Source organism: Phasianus colchicus, chromosome 25 (assembly GCF_987193195.1).
Source record: "Phasianus colchicus chromosome 25, bPhaCol1.hap1.1, whole genome shotgun sequence".
Lineage (NCBI taxonomy): Eukaryota > Metazoa > Chordata > Aves > Galliformes > Phasianidae > Phasianus > Phasianus colchicus.
Genome location: NC_143460.1, coordinates 5,659,573 through 5,683,684, shown reverse-complemented (window position 1 = coordinate 5,683,684; position 24,112 = coordinate 5,659,573). Strand labels below are relative to the sequence as shown.

General features: G+C 53.2%; 2 protein-coding genes across 5 annotated transcripts in view; both read left to right on the top strand.

The window, feature by feature from the left end:
• Positions 1–2,681: 2,681 nt before the first annotated feature.
• LOC116238732 (tubulin alpha-1C chain) lies at positions 2,682–10,333 on the top strand. The gene is made up of 5 exons (XM_031608575.2): positions 2,682–2,827; positions 5,044–5,266; positions 7,521–7,669; positions 9,035–9,715; positions 9,948–10,333. The coding sequence occupies exons 1-5, from the start codon at positions 2,825–2,827 to the stop codon at positions 10,239–10,241; spliced, it is 1,350 nt and encodes a 449-aa protein (XP_031464435.1). The 5' UTR covers positions 2,682–2,824; the 3' UTR covers positions 10,242–10,333.
• Positions 10,334–20,838: 10,505 nt separating this feature from the next.
• The window catches only part of KDM5B (lysine demethylase 5B), a 28,125-nt gene continuing 24,851 nt past the window's right edge, over positions 20,839–24,112 (top strand). For 2 of the 4 annotated variants that reach the window (XM_031608674.2, XM_031608673.2), the window contains exon 1: positions 20,839–21,116. In XM_031608674.2, coding sequence (XP_031464534.2) covers positions 20,979–21,116 — 138 coding nt within the window. In that variant the 5' untranslated portion in view covers positions 20,839–20,978. Of the gene's footprint in view, positions 21,117–22,223; positions 22,792–24,112 lie in introns of those variants that run through there. The other 2 variants (XM_090124360.1, XM_090124359.1) reach the window with 1 other exon arrangement.

The following is a 24,112-nucleotide window of genomic DNA, read 5'->3' as shown; positions in this document are numbered from 1 at the left end:
TTTTGCTGGCAGAGCCTAAGGCGGGCACAGCCTCAGGAAGGTTATCCAGAAATGATAACCTGTTCTGGTCTGATGACAGCAGAGGAGGGAGAAATGAGTCCCTTCTTTCCCAGTGCTTGAGCGCCTGCATTGTTAGTATCAGAAAACTGCCATAATAGAAAAGTAAGCAGCCAAGATGTTGGTTATTCTGCCACAAACCTCTGTGGGCAGTCCAGGATTAGTAATGGGAGGAGGGGATGGGTGGATGGCGTACCTTTGGCATCTGTACAATACTTTCATCTTTGCAACATCAGTGTGCAGGACAGGCTTGTGGTTAGTGACACCTCCCAAAGAGTTGTGCACGTGCTATCCTGATACTGGGAGCTGCTGGGGGTGGTGCTGGGCTGGAGCTGAAGGGTGGCAGCTTTATTGGTGGCCTGGAAAGAAACCTGCTGCCATCATGTGTCAAAACAAGGGGCTCATCAGGGCGCAGAGAGGGGCAGTGGATGGATACAAACAGGGCAGTTCTGCTAGGAAGTGTAGTATTGGCATTTTCTCACTTGCCTAAGTTGCAATGCTTATTTTCACAGAGCAGCAGAGCTCTGTAATCAGATACTGCTGCATCCACATGGGCAGTTTTTACGACATGTGAGTGTTTGGGATATCTGAAATGTATTATGAAGATTGTGAGTGTTATTTTATGTGCCTAACATTACATTCCTTGGCAGGAACAAGCAAAGTAGGAGGGAAGGAAATAATAGGAAATAGCTTCAGGGTCCTTAAACAAATAGTGCAGGGAAACGCTTCCCTGCCTCCTGCAAAGCCAGGTTACAACAAAGCCTGGAATCAAAGGAGCACGAAACCACCAAGTATTTTGCCTAAAACCACTGAGTGTTTTGCAGCTGCTGGGGAACATGGAAAGAAACCGCAGCAGATGAGCGGAGTTTGCCATAAAAGTGCAAAGAGAAGATGATTTCGATAAAAGCCAGCTTTACACTCCTTTTAACCAACTCCTCTTCTGCATCTCAATGTAAATAATTTTTCCATGCTGAGCTGCTCGCCAGCCCCGCTCTCAAAGCACAGCTTTCTCACAAGTGTGCTGGGACCTGCTGGTGCTGGTGAGGCAGGGAAGTGGGGAAAAAGGTTTCTGGGTCACCAGGGTTGTGTTTCCCTTACCTGAAGAGGAAAGCAGGAATCCCTTTGGGGAATGTGGTTCTCGCATCTGTCTCCTAATACTTCATTCGGAGTGGCACAGCTTGACCTGCAGAGTTGCTGTGCAGAGCTGACAGCACAGCTTTCAGTCCTGCATACCTGGATGTCAGTGTGCTGTGTGAATGGCAGCGGCTCGTGGCAGAGGGTGTCCTTTGGTCAAACACCGCGTGGTTGCTTTCTGGGGGCTTTGATTTTGTCTTTGGTTAAAGTATGAACTGTTCAGATACAGCTTCTGCCCGGAGAAATGCTCTGCTATCCTTCTCTCCTTGGCACAGCTGTGAGCAGCTCAGGGCGGGCGCCAATCCCATGAACGCAGCTGGGCCGAAAAGCAGCTCATGTTCTGCCAAAGCAGCTGCAGCTCAGCCGCCAGAGGAGGACAAAGTGATGAGAGCCAGAGTGGAGGTTTTCCAGCAGCCTGCCCTGCTGGGTGAGCGCTGTCTGGCAGGACAGGTCAGAGCTGCGGGCAGCCCGTCCTTGAGAAGCCTTTCGGGGCCTTTTGTGGTGTCGGTAGGAGCTAAGCGTCCCTGGGGCGAGAAGCCGTGCTGTAAGAATCCCCCGCATGGGTGCATTTGTCCACGATGTACCCAGGGTTCTCGCTGGGGAAGCAGCAGGCAGTGCTGCATTCAGCGGCGTTTGTTCCCTCCCTCACGTTCCTTGTCTTGCAGCGTCTCTACGTTCCCTGGAGGAAGGCAGGCAGCCGCTGTGCGTGCGGCGCTGTGTCGGAGCTCTGCCAGAGGGAACCCGCTGCGGTTGTTCAGAAGCAGCTGGAGGAGCCCTGAGAGCCAGGGAAAGGACGCAGGCCGTGCTGCTGAAGGCGTCCGTCCGTCTGCCCTGGAGCTGCTGGCCGTGCTTAGCAGCGTCCTTCTGCGGCGCGTCCCGCGCACAGCTGGCCGCAGCCCTGCGCGCTCTGGGGCCTGGCACCCTTTGGTTTGACTCGCACGCGCTGTGGAAACCTGCACGGGTGCCTGCAGCTCGGGAAGAGGAAAACAGCATCTCCTCGTTTAGAGCTCGTATCCTGCCCTGGAAGCTCAGCTCGGCCGAGGGAGGAGCGGCCGCCCGCGTTACAGCGCAGCGCTGCTCTTTCTGCTGGTTTGTAAACGTTAAGAAACACGGCAGGGATTTTGAATCGTTTTTACGCTTCTTCTCTTAACACCCAGCCTGAGTTGGGGCGTTTTGACTCCGGGTGCACAGGTTTCAGCGGTCTCTACGCGGCCGTTTGCGTTTAAGTCCTCTCAGCGCGCCAGGAGAGCAGCGCCCAGCGCCTGAGGTGAGAAAATGGGCGCTGGCCTCCGTTGGCGGGAAGGCGAAGCACCGCCCCGTCTCCGCCCCTCTTTACGAATCGACCAATAGTTAGCGCAAGACGCTGAAATTCATATCTGCGGCCCAATGGCGCGGCCCGCTCGGCCGCTACCTGTCACCGATTGGTTGAGCGGATCGTCTCTCCTCGCGGACTCCCCAATAGCACCGCGAAGGGGTGGTGCCTCCGCATGAGGCTTAACCAATGGGCAACGCGCGGGGAGTCAGCCGCCCCGTCCCTCCCGCTATATAAACCGTCCCGGGAAGGTCGGCCGCGTTTGCGGTGCCGCTCAGACCCGTCGCGCGTCTGTCGCTCCCAGCGCTGCCGGCCCGAGCCATGGTGAGCGGGGGGCGGGGGCGGCAGCCGGCGCTGCTCGGCTCCGCGCGGCGTGGAGGGGCGGGGCGGCTCCGCCCGTGCGCGGCGAGAGGCGCGGGTCTGCCGCGGTGTCCGGGCACGGAGCGGGCGGGCTGGGGAGCGGCGGCCGTGCGGGGCCTCGTCCCAAAATGGTGGCGGCTCCGCAGAACATGGCGGCGCCGGGCCGGGAGGCTCCAGAGCGGGGCTGCGGGGAGACCGAGCGGGGGAGCGGCGGCCCGGTGTCCGGCCGTGTGTCCGCCCTGCCGCCGGCGGGCCGCTCGCCGTGCCCCGCTCCGTGCCTTTGTTCCGCTGTTCGGTTCTCCCCCGTCTCCCCGTGTGACCGCCGTCTGGTTTCACGAGCCGTCCGCGCACCGCAGCAACTCGCGGTAGCGCTGCACCCGGCGGTGCCGGGCCCCGTGGCGGTGAAGCCCCGCAGAGCAGGGCGGGCTCCGCCTGCGGCCCCGCGCGCCCCTTGCCGCGCTCAGGTGCGAGCGCCTCGCGGAACGCGCGCGGTGCTTCGTGCGGCCCCCGGGGCTCCGCACAGCCGGGCCGCCTCCCGCTTAATTGCCGCTGTTGTAGCGAGGCGCGCTGCCTTGCTCTGCCCCCGGTGCTGGACTCCCTACTTGCAGAAAGCAAACATGCCCGCGTTTAACACGGCGCCCGTAGGACCTGCGCTGTGGTTGTGCTGCCGAGGCTTTCTTTGTAACGAGCTGTCGTTGCTTTGTGGCATTTCGAGAAGTGCCGCTCGTTCATTTGTTGCTGGAAAGCCGGTATTTATTTTGACCTTTCCCACGTCTCGCCTTTTGGGGGCACGCTGGTCCCTACACGTCCCGCCAGTGACCTTCCCGAAGCCTGGAGCTTTGCTAACGATGCACATCTCAGCAGTAGATGTCACTGCAGGTGTGAGGCTGAAATGGGGGAAATAACTCTGTACTTACCCTGCCAGTGGAGAAAAGAGCCGTGGGCTGTCCTGAAGGGCAGTGTGGCCTCGCTGCTGTGGCCTGGCTTCTGGACAGCGCAGCCTTGCTGGGCTGTGTGCTGAAGCTGCTTTTCCTGTTGTTTTCTTCGTGGTGTGTGGGTTGGCTGTCCTCTGCCATGGCAGTGCTTTGCAAGGCCCAGCGCTCCCACCTGGGCAGGGATGAAGCTGTGGCCCTGGAGAGCAGCGGGCTGGCAGCAGCTTTGTGTGGTTGGCTGCAGCTTTTTGTGGATTGCTCTTCTGGAAGCTGTGCTTCCAACTTGCTCCTGCTTTCTTGCATTTGTTCCAGGTCCTGCTACCCTGGAGTTTTAGGGGACAACTCGTATCACCCACTCATAGGGCCTGAGTGCAGTCCAGTGCGACCGGCTCAAAGCTGTCCTGTGCTCAGCTCTTCTGGAACGCGTTTAGCTCTGTCACTCAGAACGAGAAGTTGGTAAAATGAGAAGAACACGAAATGCCACAGATCAGGAGCTTGGAGCTGGTTCACTTGTGGTTTGGCTCCTAGTGTTCAGAGCTGTGTGCTGCAGTGTTAAGGAAGCTGGCGTTGTGCTCTGGACATCAAATGCACCTTGGGAATCTATAAATTGCTATGGGTGATCTTCCTGCTGACATAACTGTTTTGGCACAATTTAAACGAGGCCCAATTTTGTTCAGTCTCAGTTTAGCACTCTGTACAGCAGTGCAATATGGAGCCTGTTTCAGACTTCAGCAGGGTTTGCTTGGGGAAGGGCTTCCTGGTGGAGCTCCCTGAGGTGATCGGGATACTTTTTCTGATTTTACATGCATTAACCAAAGTGGCCATGGATCTTAGGAACGGTTTCACTCCCTCTGGTGACAGTGCTTCTGGGTTTGGAGTGCAGAAGTGTTTTTCTGGAGGCTTAGGCCAGTGACGTGCAGTCATCAGTTCATCTAAATCACTGTTTGTGATCATGAATGTTGGCCGAAGGGCTCAGGTGAGTTAAGCTCTCCCTGTTTGGTTGAGGATAGGGTGAATGAGGAGAGATGATTCTGTAAAGATGACGGTGTCCCAAAGGGTCTTCCTAGGTGGGTGGCTGAAAGGATCTTTTGTCCTGCTGAGTTTGTGCCCAGTGCCCTTAACACCAGGACAATAAGGCCAATGTTCAAACAGCCTTGCAATATGGGAGTTCAAGCTGTGTGTGCTGAATGTTTTGTAAACAAGGAAGTTGCTGTTTCTGCCAGTGATCCAATCTTTTCCTTCCCACAGCGTGAGTGCATCTCAGTCCACGTCGGTCAAGCTGGTGTGCAGATTGGAAATGCGTGCTGGGAGCTGTACTGCCTGGAGCATGGCATCCAGCCCAACGGGACCATGCCAAGCGACAAAACCATCGGCGGAGGCGATGATTCCTTTAATACCTTCTTCAGTGAGACTGGAGCAGGAAAACATGTTCCTCGTGCTGTGTTTGTGGACCTGGAGCCAGCAGTGATAGGTAAATACAGTGATGTACGCAAGTGACTGTAGTGCCTGCTGTAAGATTGGATTTAGCTTGCACGCTTTGCCCAAGGGATCCGTTCCTCCAGGCTCAAGAAGTGCTTTGGGGCTTTGAATTCTGTAGGCAGAAAGGCTGCCTACATCTTCCTGGTAATGGAGAGCACTTGGCTCTATGTTCAGTGGGACTCCAATGGATTAAACACCACCTTCTGCCAACCTGCAGAATTAAATTCTGAATATGCCACATGTTTTTGCTACAGAAGATAGTTATAACCTCTTGAAAGCACACAGAATATGTTCAATAGACACAGGTGTCTTTTTAGAAAGCTGTAATATACCTCATTAAGCAGATTTCTTGTACGTAGCATTATTCCTCTGCTTTCTCAAAGCAGTGTTCTGGCCTCTGTCTTGCTTTGCTTGAGGAAATGAATCTCAACTGTGCATCTAAAATCAAATACATTAATACTTCAACTTTATGCTCCCCGATCTATGACTACCCCCCTTATCCTGAAAATCAGTGTTATCCCTTGCTGTGGCAGTGCTGAGCTTCATGCTCAGCCCATACATGTGCCACTGACTTACTCCACACTGCGTGGTGCTGGCTGCTCTGTCACCAGTCTGTGTGACTGTCTTTGTCCTCAGTGGCAATTCTGGATGCTCAGATCTGCACTGCCTATGCTTGTACAGTTGCTGTGTTTATGTGTTCTGTTTAATATATAAAAAGTTGTGAAGGGAATGAGTGAAAAGGCCAAAGCTACTCCTATATACCCCAAGAGTGAGGGTTCCTTGTAGCTTGCTTTAACTGTAGCAGTCCAAACCATTCTGTGACCTGCAGGAGGCAGGCTGTTGGGCAGGTCTAGGCTGAACATTCAAATAAAATCAACCATTTAGGTTCGAGGTTACCTCCAAGGTCATGAAGTCCAACCATCAATCTGACCTATTGAGTCCTTCACTAAACCGTGTCCTTTAACACTGTATCCACTGAGTACAGCACATCTGGACCCTTTGCCAGGAGCTGTGGCTCATCAGGTGTAGTTTCCTTGAGCCCCACAGCTGTTGCTCCCTCTGCTGCTGGCCAGGTGGTGGCTCTGAGCAACCAGGAAAGGCTGAGAAAGGAGGTGAGGAAGAGCAGCTGGCAGAGCTCTTGCCTTGCTGCTGGAGGAAAGCTGCTGAGCCGTGGGATAGCTCATACATTGTAGTGTTCATTAGTGCTTGCTAATGATGGAAGTGCAGTATGGGAGATGGGCAAAAGGCTGTCTGATGAAATGCTTGGCAATACTGAAGGAACTGGGGCCTTTTGTTAGGAAGGTTACATCACATGCCTTTGGGGGTCAGCATTCTTTCCTTATTCCTGCTCTGATTATTCTTCCTGTGCATGCATTGTGCCCCTCTGCACTGTCTCAGAACATCGCTGCATGCAGCACCCCTATAGATGCCATGTGTGTACACTGGGGTTTGCTGGGGCTTCCTAATAATGCTGCCCTTGGTGAAAGCAAGGACTGCTGCATGTGTGCACCAGCTCTGTGCGTGGTGTGTAAAATGCTGTCAGAGCTTCCTGCCAGGAAATAAGGCAGGAACCTGTCTGGGAGTTTGATGGAAGTGACTTTAAATCTACCATGGTGAAACATAAACGTGAGGGACAGCGTGTGCAGAGGGCAGCTTGGTTCTCCTGCCTGCTGGCCTCAACACACAGCCCAAGGGTTATACCTCATAATTCTCCATGCAAGAGCCATTAATGCTAGAGTTTACTTCTGCACTAGTAATATTTGAATAACATTTGTTCCTTTAGAACATTCCCTCTGCCCTTGGCAGAAAGTACAAGAAAAGGAAAGAAGGTGATAAGCCAGCAATGCAGGCTCTGAGTGCCCACAGCTGCAGGAGCAAGAAGGCAGCAATGTGGATGACTTGGGAAACGTGGGGAAAAGCAGTACTTCAGACCCACTTTGCAGATTAACGTCAGAAGTTGAGTTCCAAAATACAGCAGAGTGATTCTGCTTGTGTAGTTTAGCTGCAAATAGTTCTGGCAAGTCAAAAACTCCTTGTGAAAATGGGACAGTTTTCTGGGCAGTGGATTTTCTCAGGTGTCCCACGCTTTGGGTATGCTAGCTACTGGGCACCATCTGCAGATAGGAAGAAAACCAGTTACTACTTATCTGTAAATAAGGGCAAGGTACCTTAGTCTGAATAGCCTCAGAAGCTTGATGAATCTGTGTACCTAGAAAACCAACGTCTTATCTCTCTTCTCTCCCCAGATGAAGTTCGGAATGGAACATACAAGCAACTCTTTCATCCCGAACAACTGATATCTGGCAAAGAAGATGCTGCAAATAACTATGCTCGAGGTCATTACACAGTTGGGAAAGAGATAATTGACTTAGTCCTAGAGCGTATCAGGAAACTGGTAAGACATCTCTCTGAAGGCACTCAAACGAGATTCTTTATCCTGTTTTACAGGATTTGGAAATGAAGTTGTCAAAATAGATAGGCCTATAAGTTCTGCTTTAACTTGTAACATGGTTGGGGAGTTGTGGAGTTACTTTGCGTGCGTTTTTATCCTTAGCTTGCTGAAAATGGCTGAGTTACTCCTGTTGGATAGGGCTTTCAAATGGCCTAAAGTGCTGATGAGATGCCCAACATTTTATATCATCATGTTCAACTTCAGAAAGCCAGGACTGAGGTAATGGATCTGCACAGTTCCTGCTGGAAATGGACTAGTCTCTGGCTGGGGCTCTTACAAGGAAGGTTAAGTTGGTGTTAGCTCACGTGGTTTAGATTTTTGTTTGAATTTCCTTCAGTTGTAACTTCTGACTCAGTTTTTTTGTAGCAGCAGTAGAAGACAAGTAAATATCAGTAGTCTGTGATAGCTCAGTTTCCCTGGTGCTTTCTTCATGTGGCTAATCCTGAAGATGACAACGTAGGTTAGAGTTTCCTTTTCTAGATCAGCTAGCATGTACTTTACCAATACCACGAAGGCTGGCTGTTCTCATTGCGTAAGATTTGAGAGTTTATCTCTGGTGCTTTAATTTGGAATGCTAAATGAGTTAGTGAAAGATACAGCTTCTGCAGATCAAAGCTGGTATCAAGACCTTGGCTGCCACAGGCTCTGATGCTGAGTCTGGACTTTGACCTGAGAAATATGGTCATAACTTCCCTCTAGAAGCTGTTTTACTTCCCTGTCAGCCCTGGGAATAAAGGTAAGCATCATGCAGCACTCTTTGCTGGGGAATGCAGCCTGGCTTCATCTGAGAACGGTGAAGTAATGCAGTTTGACAGCTCGTCTCTGACATAAGCTGCATGCCCACAGCCCTTGCAGTATTGTAGCAATAGTTCTGGCACAGGAGACTGCTACATCTTGTGCAGGAAAAGAATGTCAGATCAATGCGAGGGTTAGACAGTTTATCAAGCAAGGCAAAATTCAAAGAACTATAACTGCTAATGGCCTTCCAGAGAATGGGAGTAGGAAATGTTTTGAGGCAGTAACTTAGGGAGAAGTGGAAAGGTTGTCTTCCAGTATGTTGGTGGCTTAAAACTGCTAAGGATATGAGTTCGGAATGGCTTTTTTTTGTTTGTTTGTTTGTTTGTTTTTGTTTGTTGGGATTTTTTTTGAGATGCTTCCATGATTAATGGTACAAGAATTAAATGTTACTTTCCTGAAGCTTGATCAGTTCGTATGCCAGATTTGAGTGGTCACGTGAGCCTGGAGTAGGCTTGTTTGGGGATTCTTAATGTCTGTACACTGCTGTGACACGTGTATTTTCTCTTTCAGTCAGACCAGTGCACTGGCTTGCAGGGTTTCCTGATTTTCCACAGCTTTGGGGGAGGCACTGGCTCAGGTTTCACTTCCCTGCTGATGGAGCGCCTGTCTGTTGACTATGGGAAAAAGTCAAAACTGGAATTTGCCATCTACCCTGCACCACAGGTCTCAACAGCTGTTGTTGAGCCATATAACTCCATCCTGACCACCCACACCACTCTGGAGCATTCTGACTGTGCCTTTATGGTTGACAATGAGGCCATCTATGACATTTGCCGTAGGAATCTGGACATTGAACGCCCGACCTACACCAACCTCAATCGCCTCATTGGTCAGATTGTGTCTTCCATTACTGCTTCCCTCAGATTCGATGGTGCCTTAAATGTGGATCTCACTGAATTCCAAACTAACTTGGTGCCTTACCCTCGTATCCACTTCCCGCTGGTAACGTATTCCCCAATTATTTCAGCAGAGAAAGCCTATCATGAGCAGCTCTCTGTGTCCGAGATAACCAATGCGTGCTTTGAGCCTTCCAATCAGATGGTGAAGTGTGACCCTCGCCATGGCAAGTACATGGCCTGCTGCATGCTGTATCGGGGGGATGTTGTCCCCAAGGATGTCAATGCTGCTATTGCTGCTATCAAAACCAAGCGCACGATCCAGTTTGTGGACTGGTGCCCTACTGGTTTTAAGGCAAGTCTCAGTTATATCTTGAGTCTATTTTTTTATTTTTAAGACTAATCATTCACTGTAATGGACTTATTAAGTGTATTTTCTCATTGAAATCTGTAGGTAAGTATCTGATTTGTGTTGAGAAATGAGAGTCTTAATGTTTTTGTGCAGAGCTGCTTTCTCTGGCTTCTTTGACTATGGTCACTATTGAATGTTACAAGGAAACTCATGGTCTTCTGTGCTTCTCCCATAGGTTGGCATCAATTACCAGCCACCAACAGTGGTTCCTGGTGGTGACCTAGCCAAAGTGCAGCGGGCAGTGTGCATGCTGAGCAACACTACAGCCATTGCTGAGGCATGGGCTCGTCTTGACCACAAGTTTGATTTGATGTATGCCAAACGTGCCTTTGTTCACTGGTATGTTGGAGAAGGGATGGAGGAAGGGGAATTCTCAGAGGCTCGGGAAGATTTGGCTGCACTTGAAAAAGATTATGAAGAAGTGGGCACAGACTCGATGGATGGAGAAGATGAAGGTGAAGAATACTGAATGCAGCCAACGTGAATTGCAGGTCTTCTTCAGTGCCTTCTTATTAGCAGTGTAAATCATGTCTAACGATTGGAATAAACTTCTTTAAGACATCCAGTAGTGTCCAAACACTATGTACCTTCATCAGCTGTACACAAACAGTCCATGGTCTAAGTTCCAACTTCTTTCTGAGAAAGATAACTGAATAAAGTAATCAGCTGCAGCTAGAAGTTACTGTTCTTAAGGCACTGCTGTTTGAATAGTGCATATCTGCTCCCAGAATGTGGGACAAACTCTAACTTAGAGTTATTGTTTGTGAGTAATTGAGAGAGTAAGCAGGAAGGGGAGCTGATGTTCTTGTGTGTGATAGCAGGAGGAGCTCTGGGGCCTGTGGTGACTGCCCTGCTGCTTTGTCCTGCAGTCCTTGCCTGCATGCTGTCTGCACGGCGCCTTCTGTCTGAAGCAAAGTCTGAGTTAGCTGGTTGGGGTTAAACAGCACTTTTCCCTAAAAGTGATTATTTTGCAGAAACAGTAAGTTTGTTGGTTTAGCTTTATGTGGAAGGCAGAAGAAAGGATTGTAATTTGTGTATCTGATGTAATGGGAGGATTTGGCTAATGCAGTTATCTTCAAATGTGAATACCTCTGAAACATTCTGCGTGGTCTGGGTGGAGGCTTGGGAACACAAAGCACAGTGATCTACAAATAACCTATTTTCATTTCTGCCTTAGATGGGTGATTATTAAATCTCTCCCACGGAAGTTGTTACGGGAGAATAGTCAAATGTGTTATGGTGCTTGAATATTGATGTTCATACGATGCCAGAGTCTGTAAGAGACTGGATTTGAGATGGAGAATAACTCCCAGTCCTATTTCAACCTTATTTGTTTTCCTTCTGACTTGATGAACGTGATTTAGGCTAAGCCTCGGAGCCTGTGTTAGTTGATGAAGGTGAGTTATACCTGCTTAGCAGGAGTCTTGGTTGTGGTAAGAAAAACACCTTATGTTCTGTGTAGGGAAACCTACAGTACTCAAATAATGCTGCAATGTTTGACATGGACTCACAGAATGAAACAGAGATCAGGGAAAGACATTGACCAGCTGTAGAGTATTCGAAGTCCTCTTGACAACTTATTTTCTTGTTGATTAGCTAATTAAGTAAATGTGCTAGATGTGGCCCAGGAGGCAGATGCACTCATTGCAAGTCAGATTGACTTCATTTTCTTGCATGTATTCAGACTTCTAATGTGATGGCAATGCCATGAGCAGTACTTGAGGAGGCTGCTGCATCCCTTACAGGTGTTGAGGTATTTGGTATAGGATCTCATACTCAGACTGTGAAGGCCCTGTGATTGCTGGTGCCAGCACCATGGCTGTCCTTAGAACCTGTGTGTACTGGGGTGCATAGGAATGGTTTCCTGAACTGACCTTCAGTGTGGTTTTTCAGCTGTGATTTGTCATCTTCCTATCTGGGATTCTTTTGGTTTTTTGAGACCTGCCTGCAGCGTTCTGCTTGTACAGCTTATTGCTTTATCATACATGAGGATTACCCTTTCTTAGGACACTGCTCCTTATGTGATGGGAGTTATTTGCTGTATGTCAAAGTGTTCCCTGTGCAGTGTACAGTGATGGATGAGCTGATGCAGGACACAGAACTGCAGAACATTCTTGTAAAAGGACTCAGCATGTTGAGTGCTGAGTTCTGAGAACCTGGATCCAGCCAGGGCATCTTGTTCACTGTGCTCATCAGGTTTGAGATTGAGAAAGCATTATGCTTTCACATGTTAAAAATAACATGTGCTGTTTTAACAGAAGTAGAAAAATGATAAGCTGCCACTGATAGGTTTAACAAGGGATGCTTTGTCATCTGTTAACCACTGGGCTCACGCTGCAAACGCCGCGCATCCAGTCTGTGTCATGCACTGGTTTTCTTGGTAGCAGCACTAAGAAACATGCTGTTGCATTAACTGGTGAGCATTAACCCTCAGTGTAGTCATACTTGTAGCGAGTGAAGATAAGACTGTTTTTCTCAGACATAAAGCAGAGATAGTTACAGCAGGGAGATGCTGCTGAATGTGTCTCACTCGGTAAGAAGCATCCCCTCCTTGTGCTCAGAAGGCAGCAGTGTGCCTGTTGGTGCTGGCAGAAGTGCAGGCATTGTCTAGTGGGAGCTAAATATACCTTTACCTGTGGTGGTACAGCTTTCTTCCAATGCTGAGATTGGCAGTTAATGGCCATAACCTGATAGAGCAACACTGACTCATGGAGTGGAGGAGGAAGTGAGCAGACACGGTTGGTGAACTGCCTGCACACTGGTGAACTGGCCTGCGTGTGGCTGGTTGTCTGTGGGTCTGTCCTACTGCTGTCCTACTGGTGCCATTGCAGGGAAACGCGGTGCAACAACTTCATTTCCACCACTGCCTCTGAATGAGGCAATAAGTGAGCGTTATCTGTGGTGGATGGACTCGGTATTAAGGATTCTCTGGTTCACCTTGTGCCTTTCCTGCTGTGTGATAGCAAGGGGAGTCACAGAACAATACCTCAATGGCAGTTTAGTTGTTTATTGCAGAAAATCTGGAATGACTGGCAGAACTAGAGGAGCAGCAGTGTCAGTTCACTGCTTTGCTGATGTGCAGTTGTAGGTGGTTGAATTGCCTTGTCCCAGGCCTGCAGCCTTCAGCCTTGCTGAGCCCTCTGCTGCAGTACTGCTTACTCTCTGAGCAATGCAAGGTGAGCAAGGAGCAGTCATTCAACGCTCAGCTCTGCCATTTCCAGCCAAACCTGCACAAGCACAGCAGCAGACAGATCTTGCCATCTGAACTGCAGTGCTGCTAACTCTACAAAAGCCTGTACTGTGCCAGATGAGACTTCTGCCTTTGTACAAGGTCACGTTTTCTCTTACGTAGGGCATGCTTCACAAAGGCAGAACTTCAGTTGTGCAGTTACAGTGCAGAGATCCACTAAACGGGCAGTTTTCACTTTATTGCTGAAGTTTTGTGTAAACCTAAAAATTCATAAGTTTTTTTTCTCAATGTCTTTGATGTTGAGATCATATTTCTTTTCCAAGTCTTAGAAGTTTAGGAAGAAAAAGTCTGTTAAAGATAGAGATACTGTGTCTTGTATAGGAGATGTGCATGACCAGAACTTGGAAGGTATGGAGCCGACAGCCAGGAGCAAGCTGTGCTGGTCAGCAGTTCATCCAACAGAGATGGGTGAAGGAGGTACTCGGGCAGTTCAGAACTGCCAAATTCCCGTGCCTTGTGTTTGGTGGGTAAGATTCATTTTTCCATTTATTAGACCTGGAAATGAGTTATCTGTAGTAAGGGCTGGGTGTGCTAGGGTTCTTTTACAGCACCAAGAGGGTTAGGGAAAACAACAGACAACTTCCCTCTGTTCTAGGTGCTGGTCCTGGAGTGATGTGGATGACTTGTGCAATTTGTGCCTCTTGAAGGTGTTGAGTTCAGATCAATCCTTTGTCAAAACATCTCAAACTCCATCCACCTGTGCTCACTGTACCTTTTCTGTCACTGCTCTGAGTTTCTGTAAGACAGGCCTCCACGAGGTTACTGGCTGTCAGTCTTTATTCAGACTCCTTTTTCACTGGTGGCTGCTGTTGGTGGCACACTGCGATGCTTCGTGGTGGGAATGAATTCCAAGTGGTGTTCCTGAAGACTGCCAAGACCTCAAGCATTTCCATGTTATTTTTTGTCAGAGCTCTATGGCTGCAGCTGTCACACGCGCTTCAGTCTTGCACCATCACCACTTGCAGGGGCTGCTTTTCATTTGGCAGTGCTGAGGGTGGAGGTCTGTGGCTTTTTGGTTATTTCCAAGTGCAGTTTGCAGAACCTGCTGTGGGTGAGCACTGCAGGTAGGCAGCGTTTGAGAGATGCTGACGAAACACTTTTGTGTGCCATTGTCTTCCAGTGGTTCTGGAGCTGATTTCATGCAATTCTGCACTATCAAAGCTGTGTTGCATGTGGAGTTGCTTTCAGTTCTGTTTAAATATCTGTGCCTGCTGTTGTGGGACAGCCTGAACTGCTAACTGCTGCATCCCATGCTGCCTAGTACTCCCTCTTCTGTCACCAGGCGATCTTGTCTCTGTGCTTGTGCTGACTGCCACTGTTTTTGTGTTAAACAGATAAGAAAGTTAATCCATTCTTGGGGCAGGGAGAAGGACAAAGCTCTCTGTTTCACGAGCTCTGGTGGCTCAGCACAGGGTCAGGTGAGTGCCACAGTGGGCAGGAGGGAAGCATGGGGTGCCATGGGGCAGCTGCAGCTGAACCCCAGCCTCTATTACTGGGTGCTGACTGGGACAAAATGGTTTCTGTCTTTGATCTTCACAACTTAAATGGAGTGTTGATGTGGAAGGCAGAAGCATGTGCACGCATTAGTGGAAGTGTCCCAGTCACGTCTCAGTGCATTATAGAACCATTCCTGCTGTTGTCCACAGATACTTTTGGGAAGTGTTAATGTCTTGCAGCCAGCACATATGGCACCCAGCAATGGAGGGCTTCCTCATCCTTGGATTATCTCACCATTCAGGCGACAGTTACTGGCCCTTCTACACAAAGTACTTCTGTTTCTTGTTTTATTCTTTTTGCTTTTTAGTGTTTATCTTCCTGTTTTCAAATTCCGGCTGTTTCTTTACTTGTTCACTGCTGTTACAGTTATCAACAGTGTGTTTAAGTTCCAGCTTTGTCTATTGCAGCATATGTGCACCGGCTTCATTATCGGCAGTGCCTACAAGTATTTGGTGTCTACTGACTGTGTCTGTGTATTAAATTTGTTTGATAATGTTGAGAGGGACAGCTTGTCTGCACATTGATTTAGACCTTGTTTAGTTTTGATCAGCTGTATTAAATACTCACATGTGTCTATTGCGGAATGTTTCTGAAGCACCAAGAGCCAATACTCCCATGTTTTGGCAAGTGCAGGTGCTGGCAGGTCAGGAGCAAGCCTTACAGTTCTACTTGTTGCCACTGGAGCTGATTTTCTTGCTCAGTCCTGTACTCCCTTGCAAAAGATGCTCTGTTCTGAAAGCTTTGTGTCATCTGCCAGGGTTGTGGAGATGGATGTGGAAAGCCAGGCCTGCCAGGGCAGTCCAGATTTTTGGAAATGCAACTTGAAAAACCTCCGAATGCAGTGCATGAGGGACCTGATTTATGTTTATTTTAGGAGTTTATTAAATTCTTTCCATTGCCAGGTTATTTAATCACATCCTTTCTCCTTCAAATGCCTTCTGGGTCACCAGCTGCTTTTGAGCCTACATGCCATCTACCAGATTCTGCATCATTCTGCCTGGTTGTGATTCATGTGGTTTCTTGCTACCTTGGCTAACATGGTCATTTCATATGTCATCAGTGTTATCAGAAATACTATCTGAAATATTTTCCTCTGCTTTAATTCATGCAGCTCTTACACATCCTCCAGTGCATCTGAGCAATCTGCAGCCATTCCATCCATACCCTCTCTGTAAGTAATATTTCCAGAGCTCTCCATCTGTGAGTGATGGTGGCTTAAGACCCAATCTCATTCTGACTTCTTGTCTGTCTACTCTTAGACTCACTTTTAGTGTTTTTTAGTGACTGATGAGGGCTTAAATGATTGTGCACATCTGCCTTTTGGAACCTGAACAGTAGTTTGTCATTCTTTCTCTGCTATAAGCTTTAATTAAGTGTTTATTACCAGACCAGCTTCTCTCCTTGCCTGGGCCTGTGTAGTGTCACTGAGCGGTGGAGAGGAGGGCAGTGGGTTTATCTGTGGTGGAGCAATGTGCCTGCACTCGGTGATAGTGGGCTCTGCACGGCTGGCAGGAGGGATGGGCTCCTCAGTGGGTTTTTTATTGCTGTTTCCACTCAACCCATGCAGAAACCACAGCTGAGTTCAGATACTCAGGGGAACAGTTGTGATGGTGCTTTGTTTCACTGCAGTCACCCTTTCCTTTTTAAGAAAGATGTGCTTTGTAGCTCTGAGCATCATGGCAAGTTGTATTTTTCCATTCAGCCCACTGTGCTGCAGGGGCTGCGTGGCTGAGATGCTTTCCTTGACACTGAGGTCCACACCTGAGCTTGTCACCCATGGCTCCCTTCACAGCTGATGCAAAGAAGCGAGGGGGTTTTTAGGGTTAGATTACTCTGACCTATTTTAGACACTACCTTTAAGATAATGAGCTGGGCCTCACCCTCGCTGACTCTCCAAGTGCTCCGCGGGTGGCTGCTCCCTCATCAGCCTCCGCACTTACCCAGAAGCTTCCCACCCTCGGCAGTCCTGCCTGGAAGCAGGCTGTGTCCCACAGTGCTGTGTGCTATTGGCACACCGGGAGCAGGCAGGTACAGCTGTCATTTGGGTGAGTCAGCAGCTGCTGGAGATGGAGAGGCGTGTGAAGCAGAGCTCAGCTCTGCCTCTGATTCCTACGGCGCTGCTTTGCTTATCCTTGTGCCTACGGTCGTCTGGCCCTGGATTTGGAGTAAGACTCTCTTTAGCCTTTAATAGAAGCTAATGAGAGGGTATGAGACTTTAGAAACTATTAATGAAAGTAATGCTGAAGGGAGTTGCACAACTGTGAAGGACTTCCCATCCTTGAACAGAAGTATTCTAGGCTCCCAGATGCTCCCCATCTGCCTCTACCTGCCTATTGACCCAGTCCCACCAGGAGCTGTGTGCAGCTGTGGGACTTCCGTCCTCGCTCAGCTCAGCGCAGCCCACAGACGGGGCTCAGATTTCCTGCCTGCCCCTTCAGCGTGGCCCCTCCGCGTGGTTTCCTGTAGCTGACATGTTCAGCCTGCAGCCTGAAGAGTTAAGAGCTTGTGGTGCTTGTTAGGCTTCCCCCGAGCGCGGCAGGCACCAGCAGATGTGAAGCCTGCGTGTTGTCAGCCAGCACATAGCAGGGCAGGGGTTTGGAGCACAGCATCTGGGGGAAAAAGCACCAAGACAACGAGGTACTGAAACTGCTCCTCTTGTAGCAAAAGTTCCTAGCAAAGTTCCCGATTGTTACCCATCTGAGGGTGCTGCTGTTGGGACTCAAATCAGCCAAGGCAAAACACAAGCCAAGCAGTCTGCATCCCTGGCACCACAGCAGGAGTCAGTGCAACATCTGCAAGCTGTGTTAATGAAATGTCCAGAATTTCTCATCCAGATCCCTCCATATTCCTAACCAGGATCCCAAGACTGGGGCAGCTTAACACTGTTAATGTTTTACTCCAATGTATCAGTAGCTCGGAGCAGCTGGCTTTCTGGAAAATGTAAAACCCTTTCCTAGCCTTGGTGATGAAATTAAGACTGCTTTGCAGGCTCATACAAGTGGCTGGTTTGCCCAGGTAAACTGGTTTGGTTTGATCTGTCATACATTCTGCTTACTAAATCTGTTTGTTCCCAGGAATCTATTTTCTTAAAGAGCTGAAAGGCTCAGCATGTTTCCCTCCCTGCCCTGTGCTGTGAACATGTATTTTAATAGGGCAGAAATCTGCTGTTGAATTGAGTGCTTTGGCTTCAGTGGAGTTTGCTTATCTGTGACTTAAGGCAAAAAGCTGATTGTAGGCTCCATACGTGGTACTGAGCCTCTCTGGGCACCGCAGTCTGACGCTGCCTTGGATTCATACAGGATCTGTTCCAGCCTGCTTCTAGGTAACCCCGCAGTGGGGTTCCTGTGATGTTAGCATCCTGTCGTGATTTCTGAGTCTCTGGGAGCAGTTCAGGTTTTCTCAGTGCCCAGAGTTGCAGATATCTTGTCTGCTTGGAGCCCTGGGCTCTGATCTTTCCTAGAGCTCATCTCAGTTCCTGGTGCGCCGGGTGCCGTGGGACCAGGCTGCACTTGGAGCTCTGTGCTGTGGGATGCAGCTGAGGCTGCTGGCACTGAGGATGCCTTCCTCTGGCTGAGCTCCTGCTTCTTCCTAGCAGCTCCTGTTCTTGTTTGCCCCTTCCTGCTGTACGATCTAGTTCTATAGCAGCACATCCTTAGAAACAAGTAGGGCTACCAAGCCCTTCAAGAATGCATGCATTCTCATTTCAACTGGGAGGAATCTGCCTTTCCTTCTGTAAGGTGTGCTTCTTTACCACGGAATCCAGAGCTAATGATTCTGAAGTCAGACAGTGCTGTGCCACCAACCCACCAAGTACAACAAAGCATTTTGTGTTATGCAGCACGTAGGAACGATGAGATGCCTGTGGGTGTACAGACTGGACCCCTCACCTTCCCTCCAAGAGCCAATCTTGTTTTTTCTTATTTTAACTTTCCTCTCTGCTCTGATAACTTTAAGATCTTTGTAGTGCTTTTGTCTTCCCCTGTAATAACTTCCAAGGTAAAGCACCTGCATTGTATGCACCGTATTTTTCCCATAGGAGACTTTGTACCTGATTCTATTAGCAGAAATGATGCTTCTAAACACGGCCCTTCTGGCTCTGATGGAACGAGTCCTCGGGGAGCCATCCCCAACAGGACTTTGGTGCTTTCTGATATACAGGAATGTTTAAGCATCCTTGACGTTGGCACAGCCACAGAAATTGTGTTGCTCAAAGCTTTTTTCTCCATGCTGGGGACCCTTGAGTTCTGGGTGTGGTACGGAGCAGCCGTTCTAAAGGTGGTGAAGTAGTTTAGTTTTCTCCCCAGACTGTTGTATGAGGATTGCTGCTGGAGGTTCCCTCGGTGTAAAAATGAGAATGCAAAACAGCTGTCATGTACTTCATGTAAATAGGTTGAGACTCCTGTTTGCCTGAACTTGCTGCTGCTTTTGCAGAGGGAAGCGGCTCCCAGCTGCAGGTACAGCGATGGTACAGCGATGGTACAACGGCAGCGGGCAGCTCGCGGGACCCCTGAGCTGGGGCTGCTTCCATCGGCTCCGAGCTGAGCCCGGGCGGCTCCTCGGGGCGAGGTCAGGGCGCGGTGCTGGATGAGCTCATCTCTGCCAGGAGGCGGCTTTGGGAAGAGCTCAGCCCATCATCTGTGCTGCAGGTGTCTGCTGGCCCTGCCTGCTGGGTGACCCCCAGCGCCGGGGGCTGCAGCTGAGCCCCTCCCTGCCTCTTCCATGCATTCAGTGCGCTCTTTAAAAGCGGTTTCCATTTCGGTTCTTCACCGAGAAGTGTTCGGCTCGACCCGTAGAAGCTTCTTACTCAAACAGGGAGCAGAAGTTGGGGTAGTTTATGACTTCCTCCTTCCCGTAAACAATTTAATGAATTAAATTCCTGCATTATGGGAATAACGGAGGGATGGGAACCTGACGTGGTGAAAGTGCAGGTGCTGCCTGCAGACGGTTTTGGCGCTGGGACATTGAACTGCTCCGGCGTCTCCTTCCACCACCGTGCGCCCCATCGAGGCGCCGGGCAGGGCAGCTTTCCTGGCAGTAACGCGGGGCTTTGGGCAGCACCGCGCGGGTTTTATTCGAGGGGAGGAAGCTGTGGCCGGCAGTCGGTGTTTCGTTAAGGCCACGAGCGCGGTTCTGCCTAACAAAAGGGGGCTTTCAGTCCCTACGGCCGAGCGGAGCCGCGGGGAAAGGGCCGGGCTCCGAACATGGCGGCCGGGCAGCGGGGGCTGGGAGCCGGCGTGTGTGCCGTGCCCGGAGCCTCGGCGGGGCTCCAGAGCGGGGGCACGCGGTCCGCGTGTGCGGGAACGGGGCCGAGCGTGCGGGGCAGCAACGGCAGCAAGGCGGGGCCGCTCCGCCGTGCGGGCAGCGCGGGGGGGGGGGGGCGGGGCGGGGCCGGCACGCACGTGCGCTACGTGCGGCGCTGCAGCCGCGGCGGGGCCGGGCCTCCCTGCGCGTCGCGGGGGGCGGCACCGGGCCTCGGGGCGCGTCCCCGTCCGACGTCGCGCTCCGTCGCCGCCGACTCGGCCTGCGCCGCTCGGGAGGACGGCGGGGCCGGGCGGCGCCTCGGGGCAGAACGGCCGCGCGGCGCTGCGGTTGCGGAGCGGAACCGTTTTGCCGCGGGAGCGCCGCGCGGGGCCGCAACGGGATCGTATCGATACCGTGCCGATCCGTAACGGGACGCGACGGTACCGGACCGATTCCGCCCGGGGTCGGGCGCAGACAATGCGGCCGCGCGGCGCGCTCGGGCCCCGCCCCCCGGTGACGCGTCCGCGGCTCGGCCAATGGGGGGCGGCGGAGAGGCTCTTTAAAAAAAGAAGCGCCGGCAGCGGCGGCCGTCAGCTGTGCGGATCCCTCCGCGCATGTAAACACAGCGGGCCCAGCGCCCCTCACGGCGCCGCGCGGCCCGACGGCCGGGGACCCCCGTCCGTTTCCCGGCTGAGAGCGGCTGCGCGGGGAGCGCCGCGCTGAGCAGCGGCTCCGGCGGCCGTCCGGGGTGGCGGCGCGGGGCCGCGGGCGCTCCCCGAACCAGCGGTGCTGGGGGGAGCGGAGCGGGGCAGGAGGGCCGCGGGGCGCGCACAAAGGCGCGGGGCCAACGCTCGGAGCGCGCGGCTCGGCTCGCTCCGCGCCCGGGAGCGGCGCGGGGCGGATGGGGCCGGAGCGGCTCCGCGCCGAGAGCTCGGCCGGCCCCGGGCCGCGTCGCCCCCCGCCCCGCGACGACCCCGGCCCGGCGCCCCCTCACAAAGGCGCGTGACGGGGCGGGGCGGCCGCCGCCCCCTCCCCCCGCCCAGCCCGGGGCGGACTCTTTTTCTCTCGCGTTCTGGCTCCGTGCCCCCCCGCCCCCTCCCTTCCACCCCCCACCTCCCGGCGGACGCGCACGTCCCGTTCGAGGCGCTCGGCGGCCCCGGCGGCTGTTGGAGGATTGTTCCGAGTCGGCGGCGGTGGCGGCGCGGCCCGGGCCGGGCCATGGCCGAGTTCCTGCCCCCGCCCGAGTGCCCGGTGTTCGAGCCCAGCTGGGAGGAGTTCGCCGACCCCTTCGCCTTCATCCACAAGATCCGGCCCATCGCCGAGCAGACCGGCATCTGCAAGGTGCGGCCGCCGCCGGTGAGTGCCCGCATGGCGCCGCCGGGAACGGCCTTTGTGTGGCGGCCCGGCCCGGCCCGCAGCCGCACCTCCGGCGCCGATCCCGGGCAGGCGGGCCCGGCCGGAGCGCCCCGGCGCCGCGCGGAAGTTTGGCCGCCCCCGGGGCCGGACGGGGCCGTTCCGCCGCCGTTCCGCCGCCCCCGTCCGTCCCTCGGCCGCCTCCAAGTCGCTCCAAGTGCCGGAGTTGGCCCGGTTCTGACCCGGCCGCCCCGCGCTCCCCGCCGAGGTCTCTCTCTCTCTCCGCGCCTCCCCGCGCCGCTCGGCCACGAAAAGTTCCGGCGCGGCCCTGGGCGCCGTCCCGCAGCGCAGTTGGGCCGAGCGGCCCCGGAGCGGAGCGGCGCTCGGTGCTGCCCTCCATGTTGGCATTGTGGGGCCGCGGCCTCCGCTCTGCGCTCCTCCCGGCCCCGCGGCGCCCGGCCCGGCGCCCCCCGTGCGGGGATCTCCGCAAGTTGCGGCGCCCCGCGCTGCTCAGCCGGAGTTCGGCCGCCGGCTCCGCTCCCGGATCCCGGGCGGACGCGGCCACCATTTTAGAACGCGATCCTCGCTGTGAAGAGCCGTGAGCCTTCGTCCTCGTCCTCGTCGCCCGGCCCGGCCGCGCGGTGCGCTCGCAATTGCGGGTTCCGATTTTCTTTTGTTAGCTGACCCCGTTCGCCGAGGGCCGTTCGGTCTCAGCCCCGCGGCCGGGAGCGGCGGTCCCGTTACGGGGACGGACGGCCCGAACGGCGAGGAGCGGAAACCTGACTGCCGACCGTTTGCGGATCTCCTCGTCTCGATGCGCCGCGCGGAGCCGGGCTGGCACGGCCGGGCCGGGGCGCTCACGGCGACGGCGGCGGAGCCCCGCACCTCCCCCCGCCGGGGCCGGGCTCAGCGCGGCGCTCTGCCGGCCGGTGCTCGCGGTCAGAGCCGCTCCTCGGTGCTCCTCAGCTCCGCCCGTTGCCCGGGCGCCCGTCGGCGGCCGAATTGAAGTGAAGTTGGTGCCGGAGCGGCTGCGGAGCTTCGTGCCGGAGGAGCTGCGCCCTGCGCTCCCGGGGCCGCACGGAGCGCCCTGAGCCCGGCGGAGGGGATCAGATGGTTTTCATTACACGGCCAACGCTGAACTTATGTAATCTTTTTGAGGAGAATAATCTTTTTGGAGCGCGTATTGCCGACAGCACTGAGCAGTTGGGAGCAGAGCAGAATTTCTGTGGAGATGTTTTTTTCTTTTGTGGTTTGTTTTAAAAATCGCATCTGCTTGCGCACAGAACCCAAAGCCCGGCAATAAAAGCTCCTTCTGAGCTTCGTTATCTGTTAGAGAGGCAGAGGCGAGCAGCTCTGAAGGAATTATGACTGAGCACAGCACGCTCCATCTCCGCTCACAAAGGCCGGCATCCCCTGTGCGACCTGCTGGCTTTGCTGGGCGTGTTTGGAAGCGGGGTGAGGACAGTCAAAGCTCCGAGGGAGCAGCGCCCCATAGCAGGGTTTGGCTCCCACCGCCCATCTGCCCCATGCCGGCCCTATGGCTGTGCCTGCAGCAGCCTGGAGCATAGAGGGAGCCCTTCAGGCCCGGCCTGACGTGATTCCTGGCCTTCCTGGAAACAGGAGCACGATGAATATTCAGCTGTTGTTGGTTTCTGTAGGATCCAGTGGTTTGTGGGAGGTGAGCCGAGGGCTGCATCGGCCTTTTTGCAGGGCTCTCCAATGGAACGTGTGGGAATCGGCCTGCGTCCCAGTGGGGCTCTTGCCTCCCTGCTTGGCCTGTGTGGTTGTGCCAGCCGGGATCCACGTTGGAGAAAAATTCAGAATTCAGTCCCTTTTTGCATTGATTTAGGCTTGAACTCTTGTACAATGATCATCTGATGAAGCTGTGCTGTTCTGTCTGACTGCAGCATGGAGGGGCTGGCGGGAGGTCAGTGCTCCGAGCTGCAGAGCACAAAGGGAAGAGCTCTGCGTTCCCCAGGGCTGGGGGTGTCTCCTGCCCGGGGAGCTGGGAGTGAGCAGCACCCAATGCACACAGCAGGAATCAGTGCTGGAGGTCAGGGCAGCAGCAGAGCGTTCTGTGAGGAGACGGCACCCAAAAAGTGTGTGAGGGGGCAGGGGGTGTTGGGTGGGGAATCACCAGGGATGTGACAGAAGAGAAAACTGCTCAGGGGGGCTGGAATTTCACAGTTTCCACTTGAGTGCTCCAGAGAAGCTTCCTTCCTCTTCGTTGCAGTTTGTTCCAGCCATTGCTGATGACTGAGTTTTGCTCTTGTTCAGATGACTGTGGGATGCTGCAATCCCGGTATTAACTCTTCCTTTTAGCATCTGATGGGCTGTAAGACAGAAGGGGACGGGGCGCTCAGCGGCTCTGTGCGTTGGGCGAGGGGAGGTGGCTTCAGACTGAAAGAGCGGGGATTGAGGTCGGTCACGGAGGCGGTGCTGCCCCGTCCCTGCAGCCCCCAGGCAGGGCTGTGAGCGCTGCTGGGGCTGGGGGTGTCCTGGTGCGCGGCAGGGAGTGGGACCACACGGCCTTAGGGGTCCCTTCCACCTCATAGCGTCCTGTGATTCTCTTCTGGACTTGAAATGGTGGTCCTACGGAGGACGCAGCTGTGACTGTGTGTGTTGGCACTGGTGTTCGACGTGGAAAAGCGAGCTGAGGGCTCCTTGGTGGCTCCTTGCTCAGCTCCTTGCTGGCTGCCCTGAGCACAGCACAGCCGTGTGGATGCTGGGCTGGATGCTGGGCTTTGCCTGCAGTCGCCTCGTGGAGTTTGCGTGCCACCAAAGAGGAGGTGCAGAACTGAATGCAGAGCAGTGGGTGCTGCACAGCCCGTCCATCACGTGCTGTGTTGGATTTTCTTCTCTGAACACGTCCTTTGTTAGCATTTCTTCATTTTGGTGGTAAGTTGGAGCGGTGGTTTGTCTGGAACTCAGCACATTGAGCTCCGTGTTTGGACGGGCGCTTCAAGGGCTGAGGGGTGATGTTGGAGCACAGCGTGGCT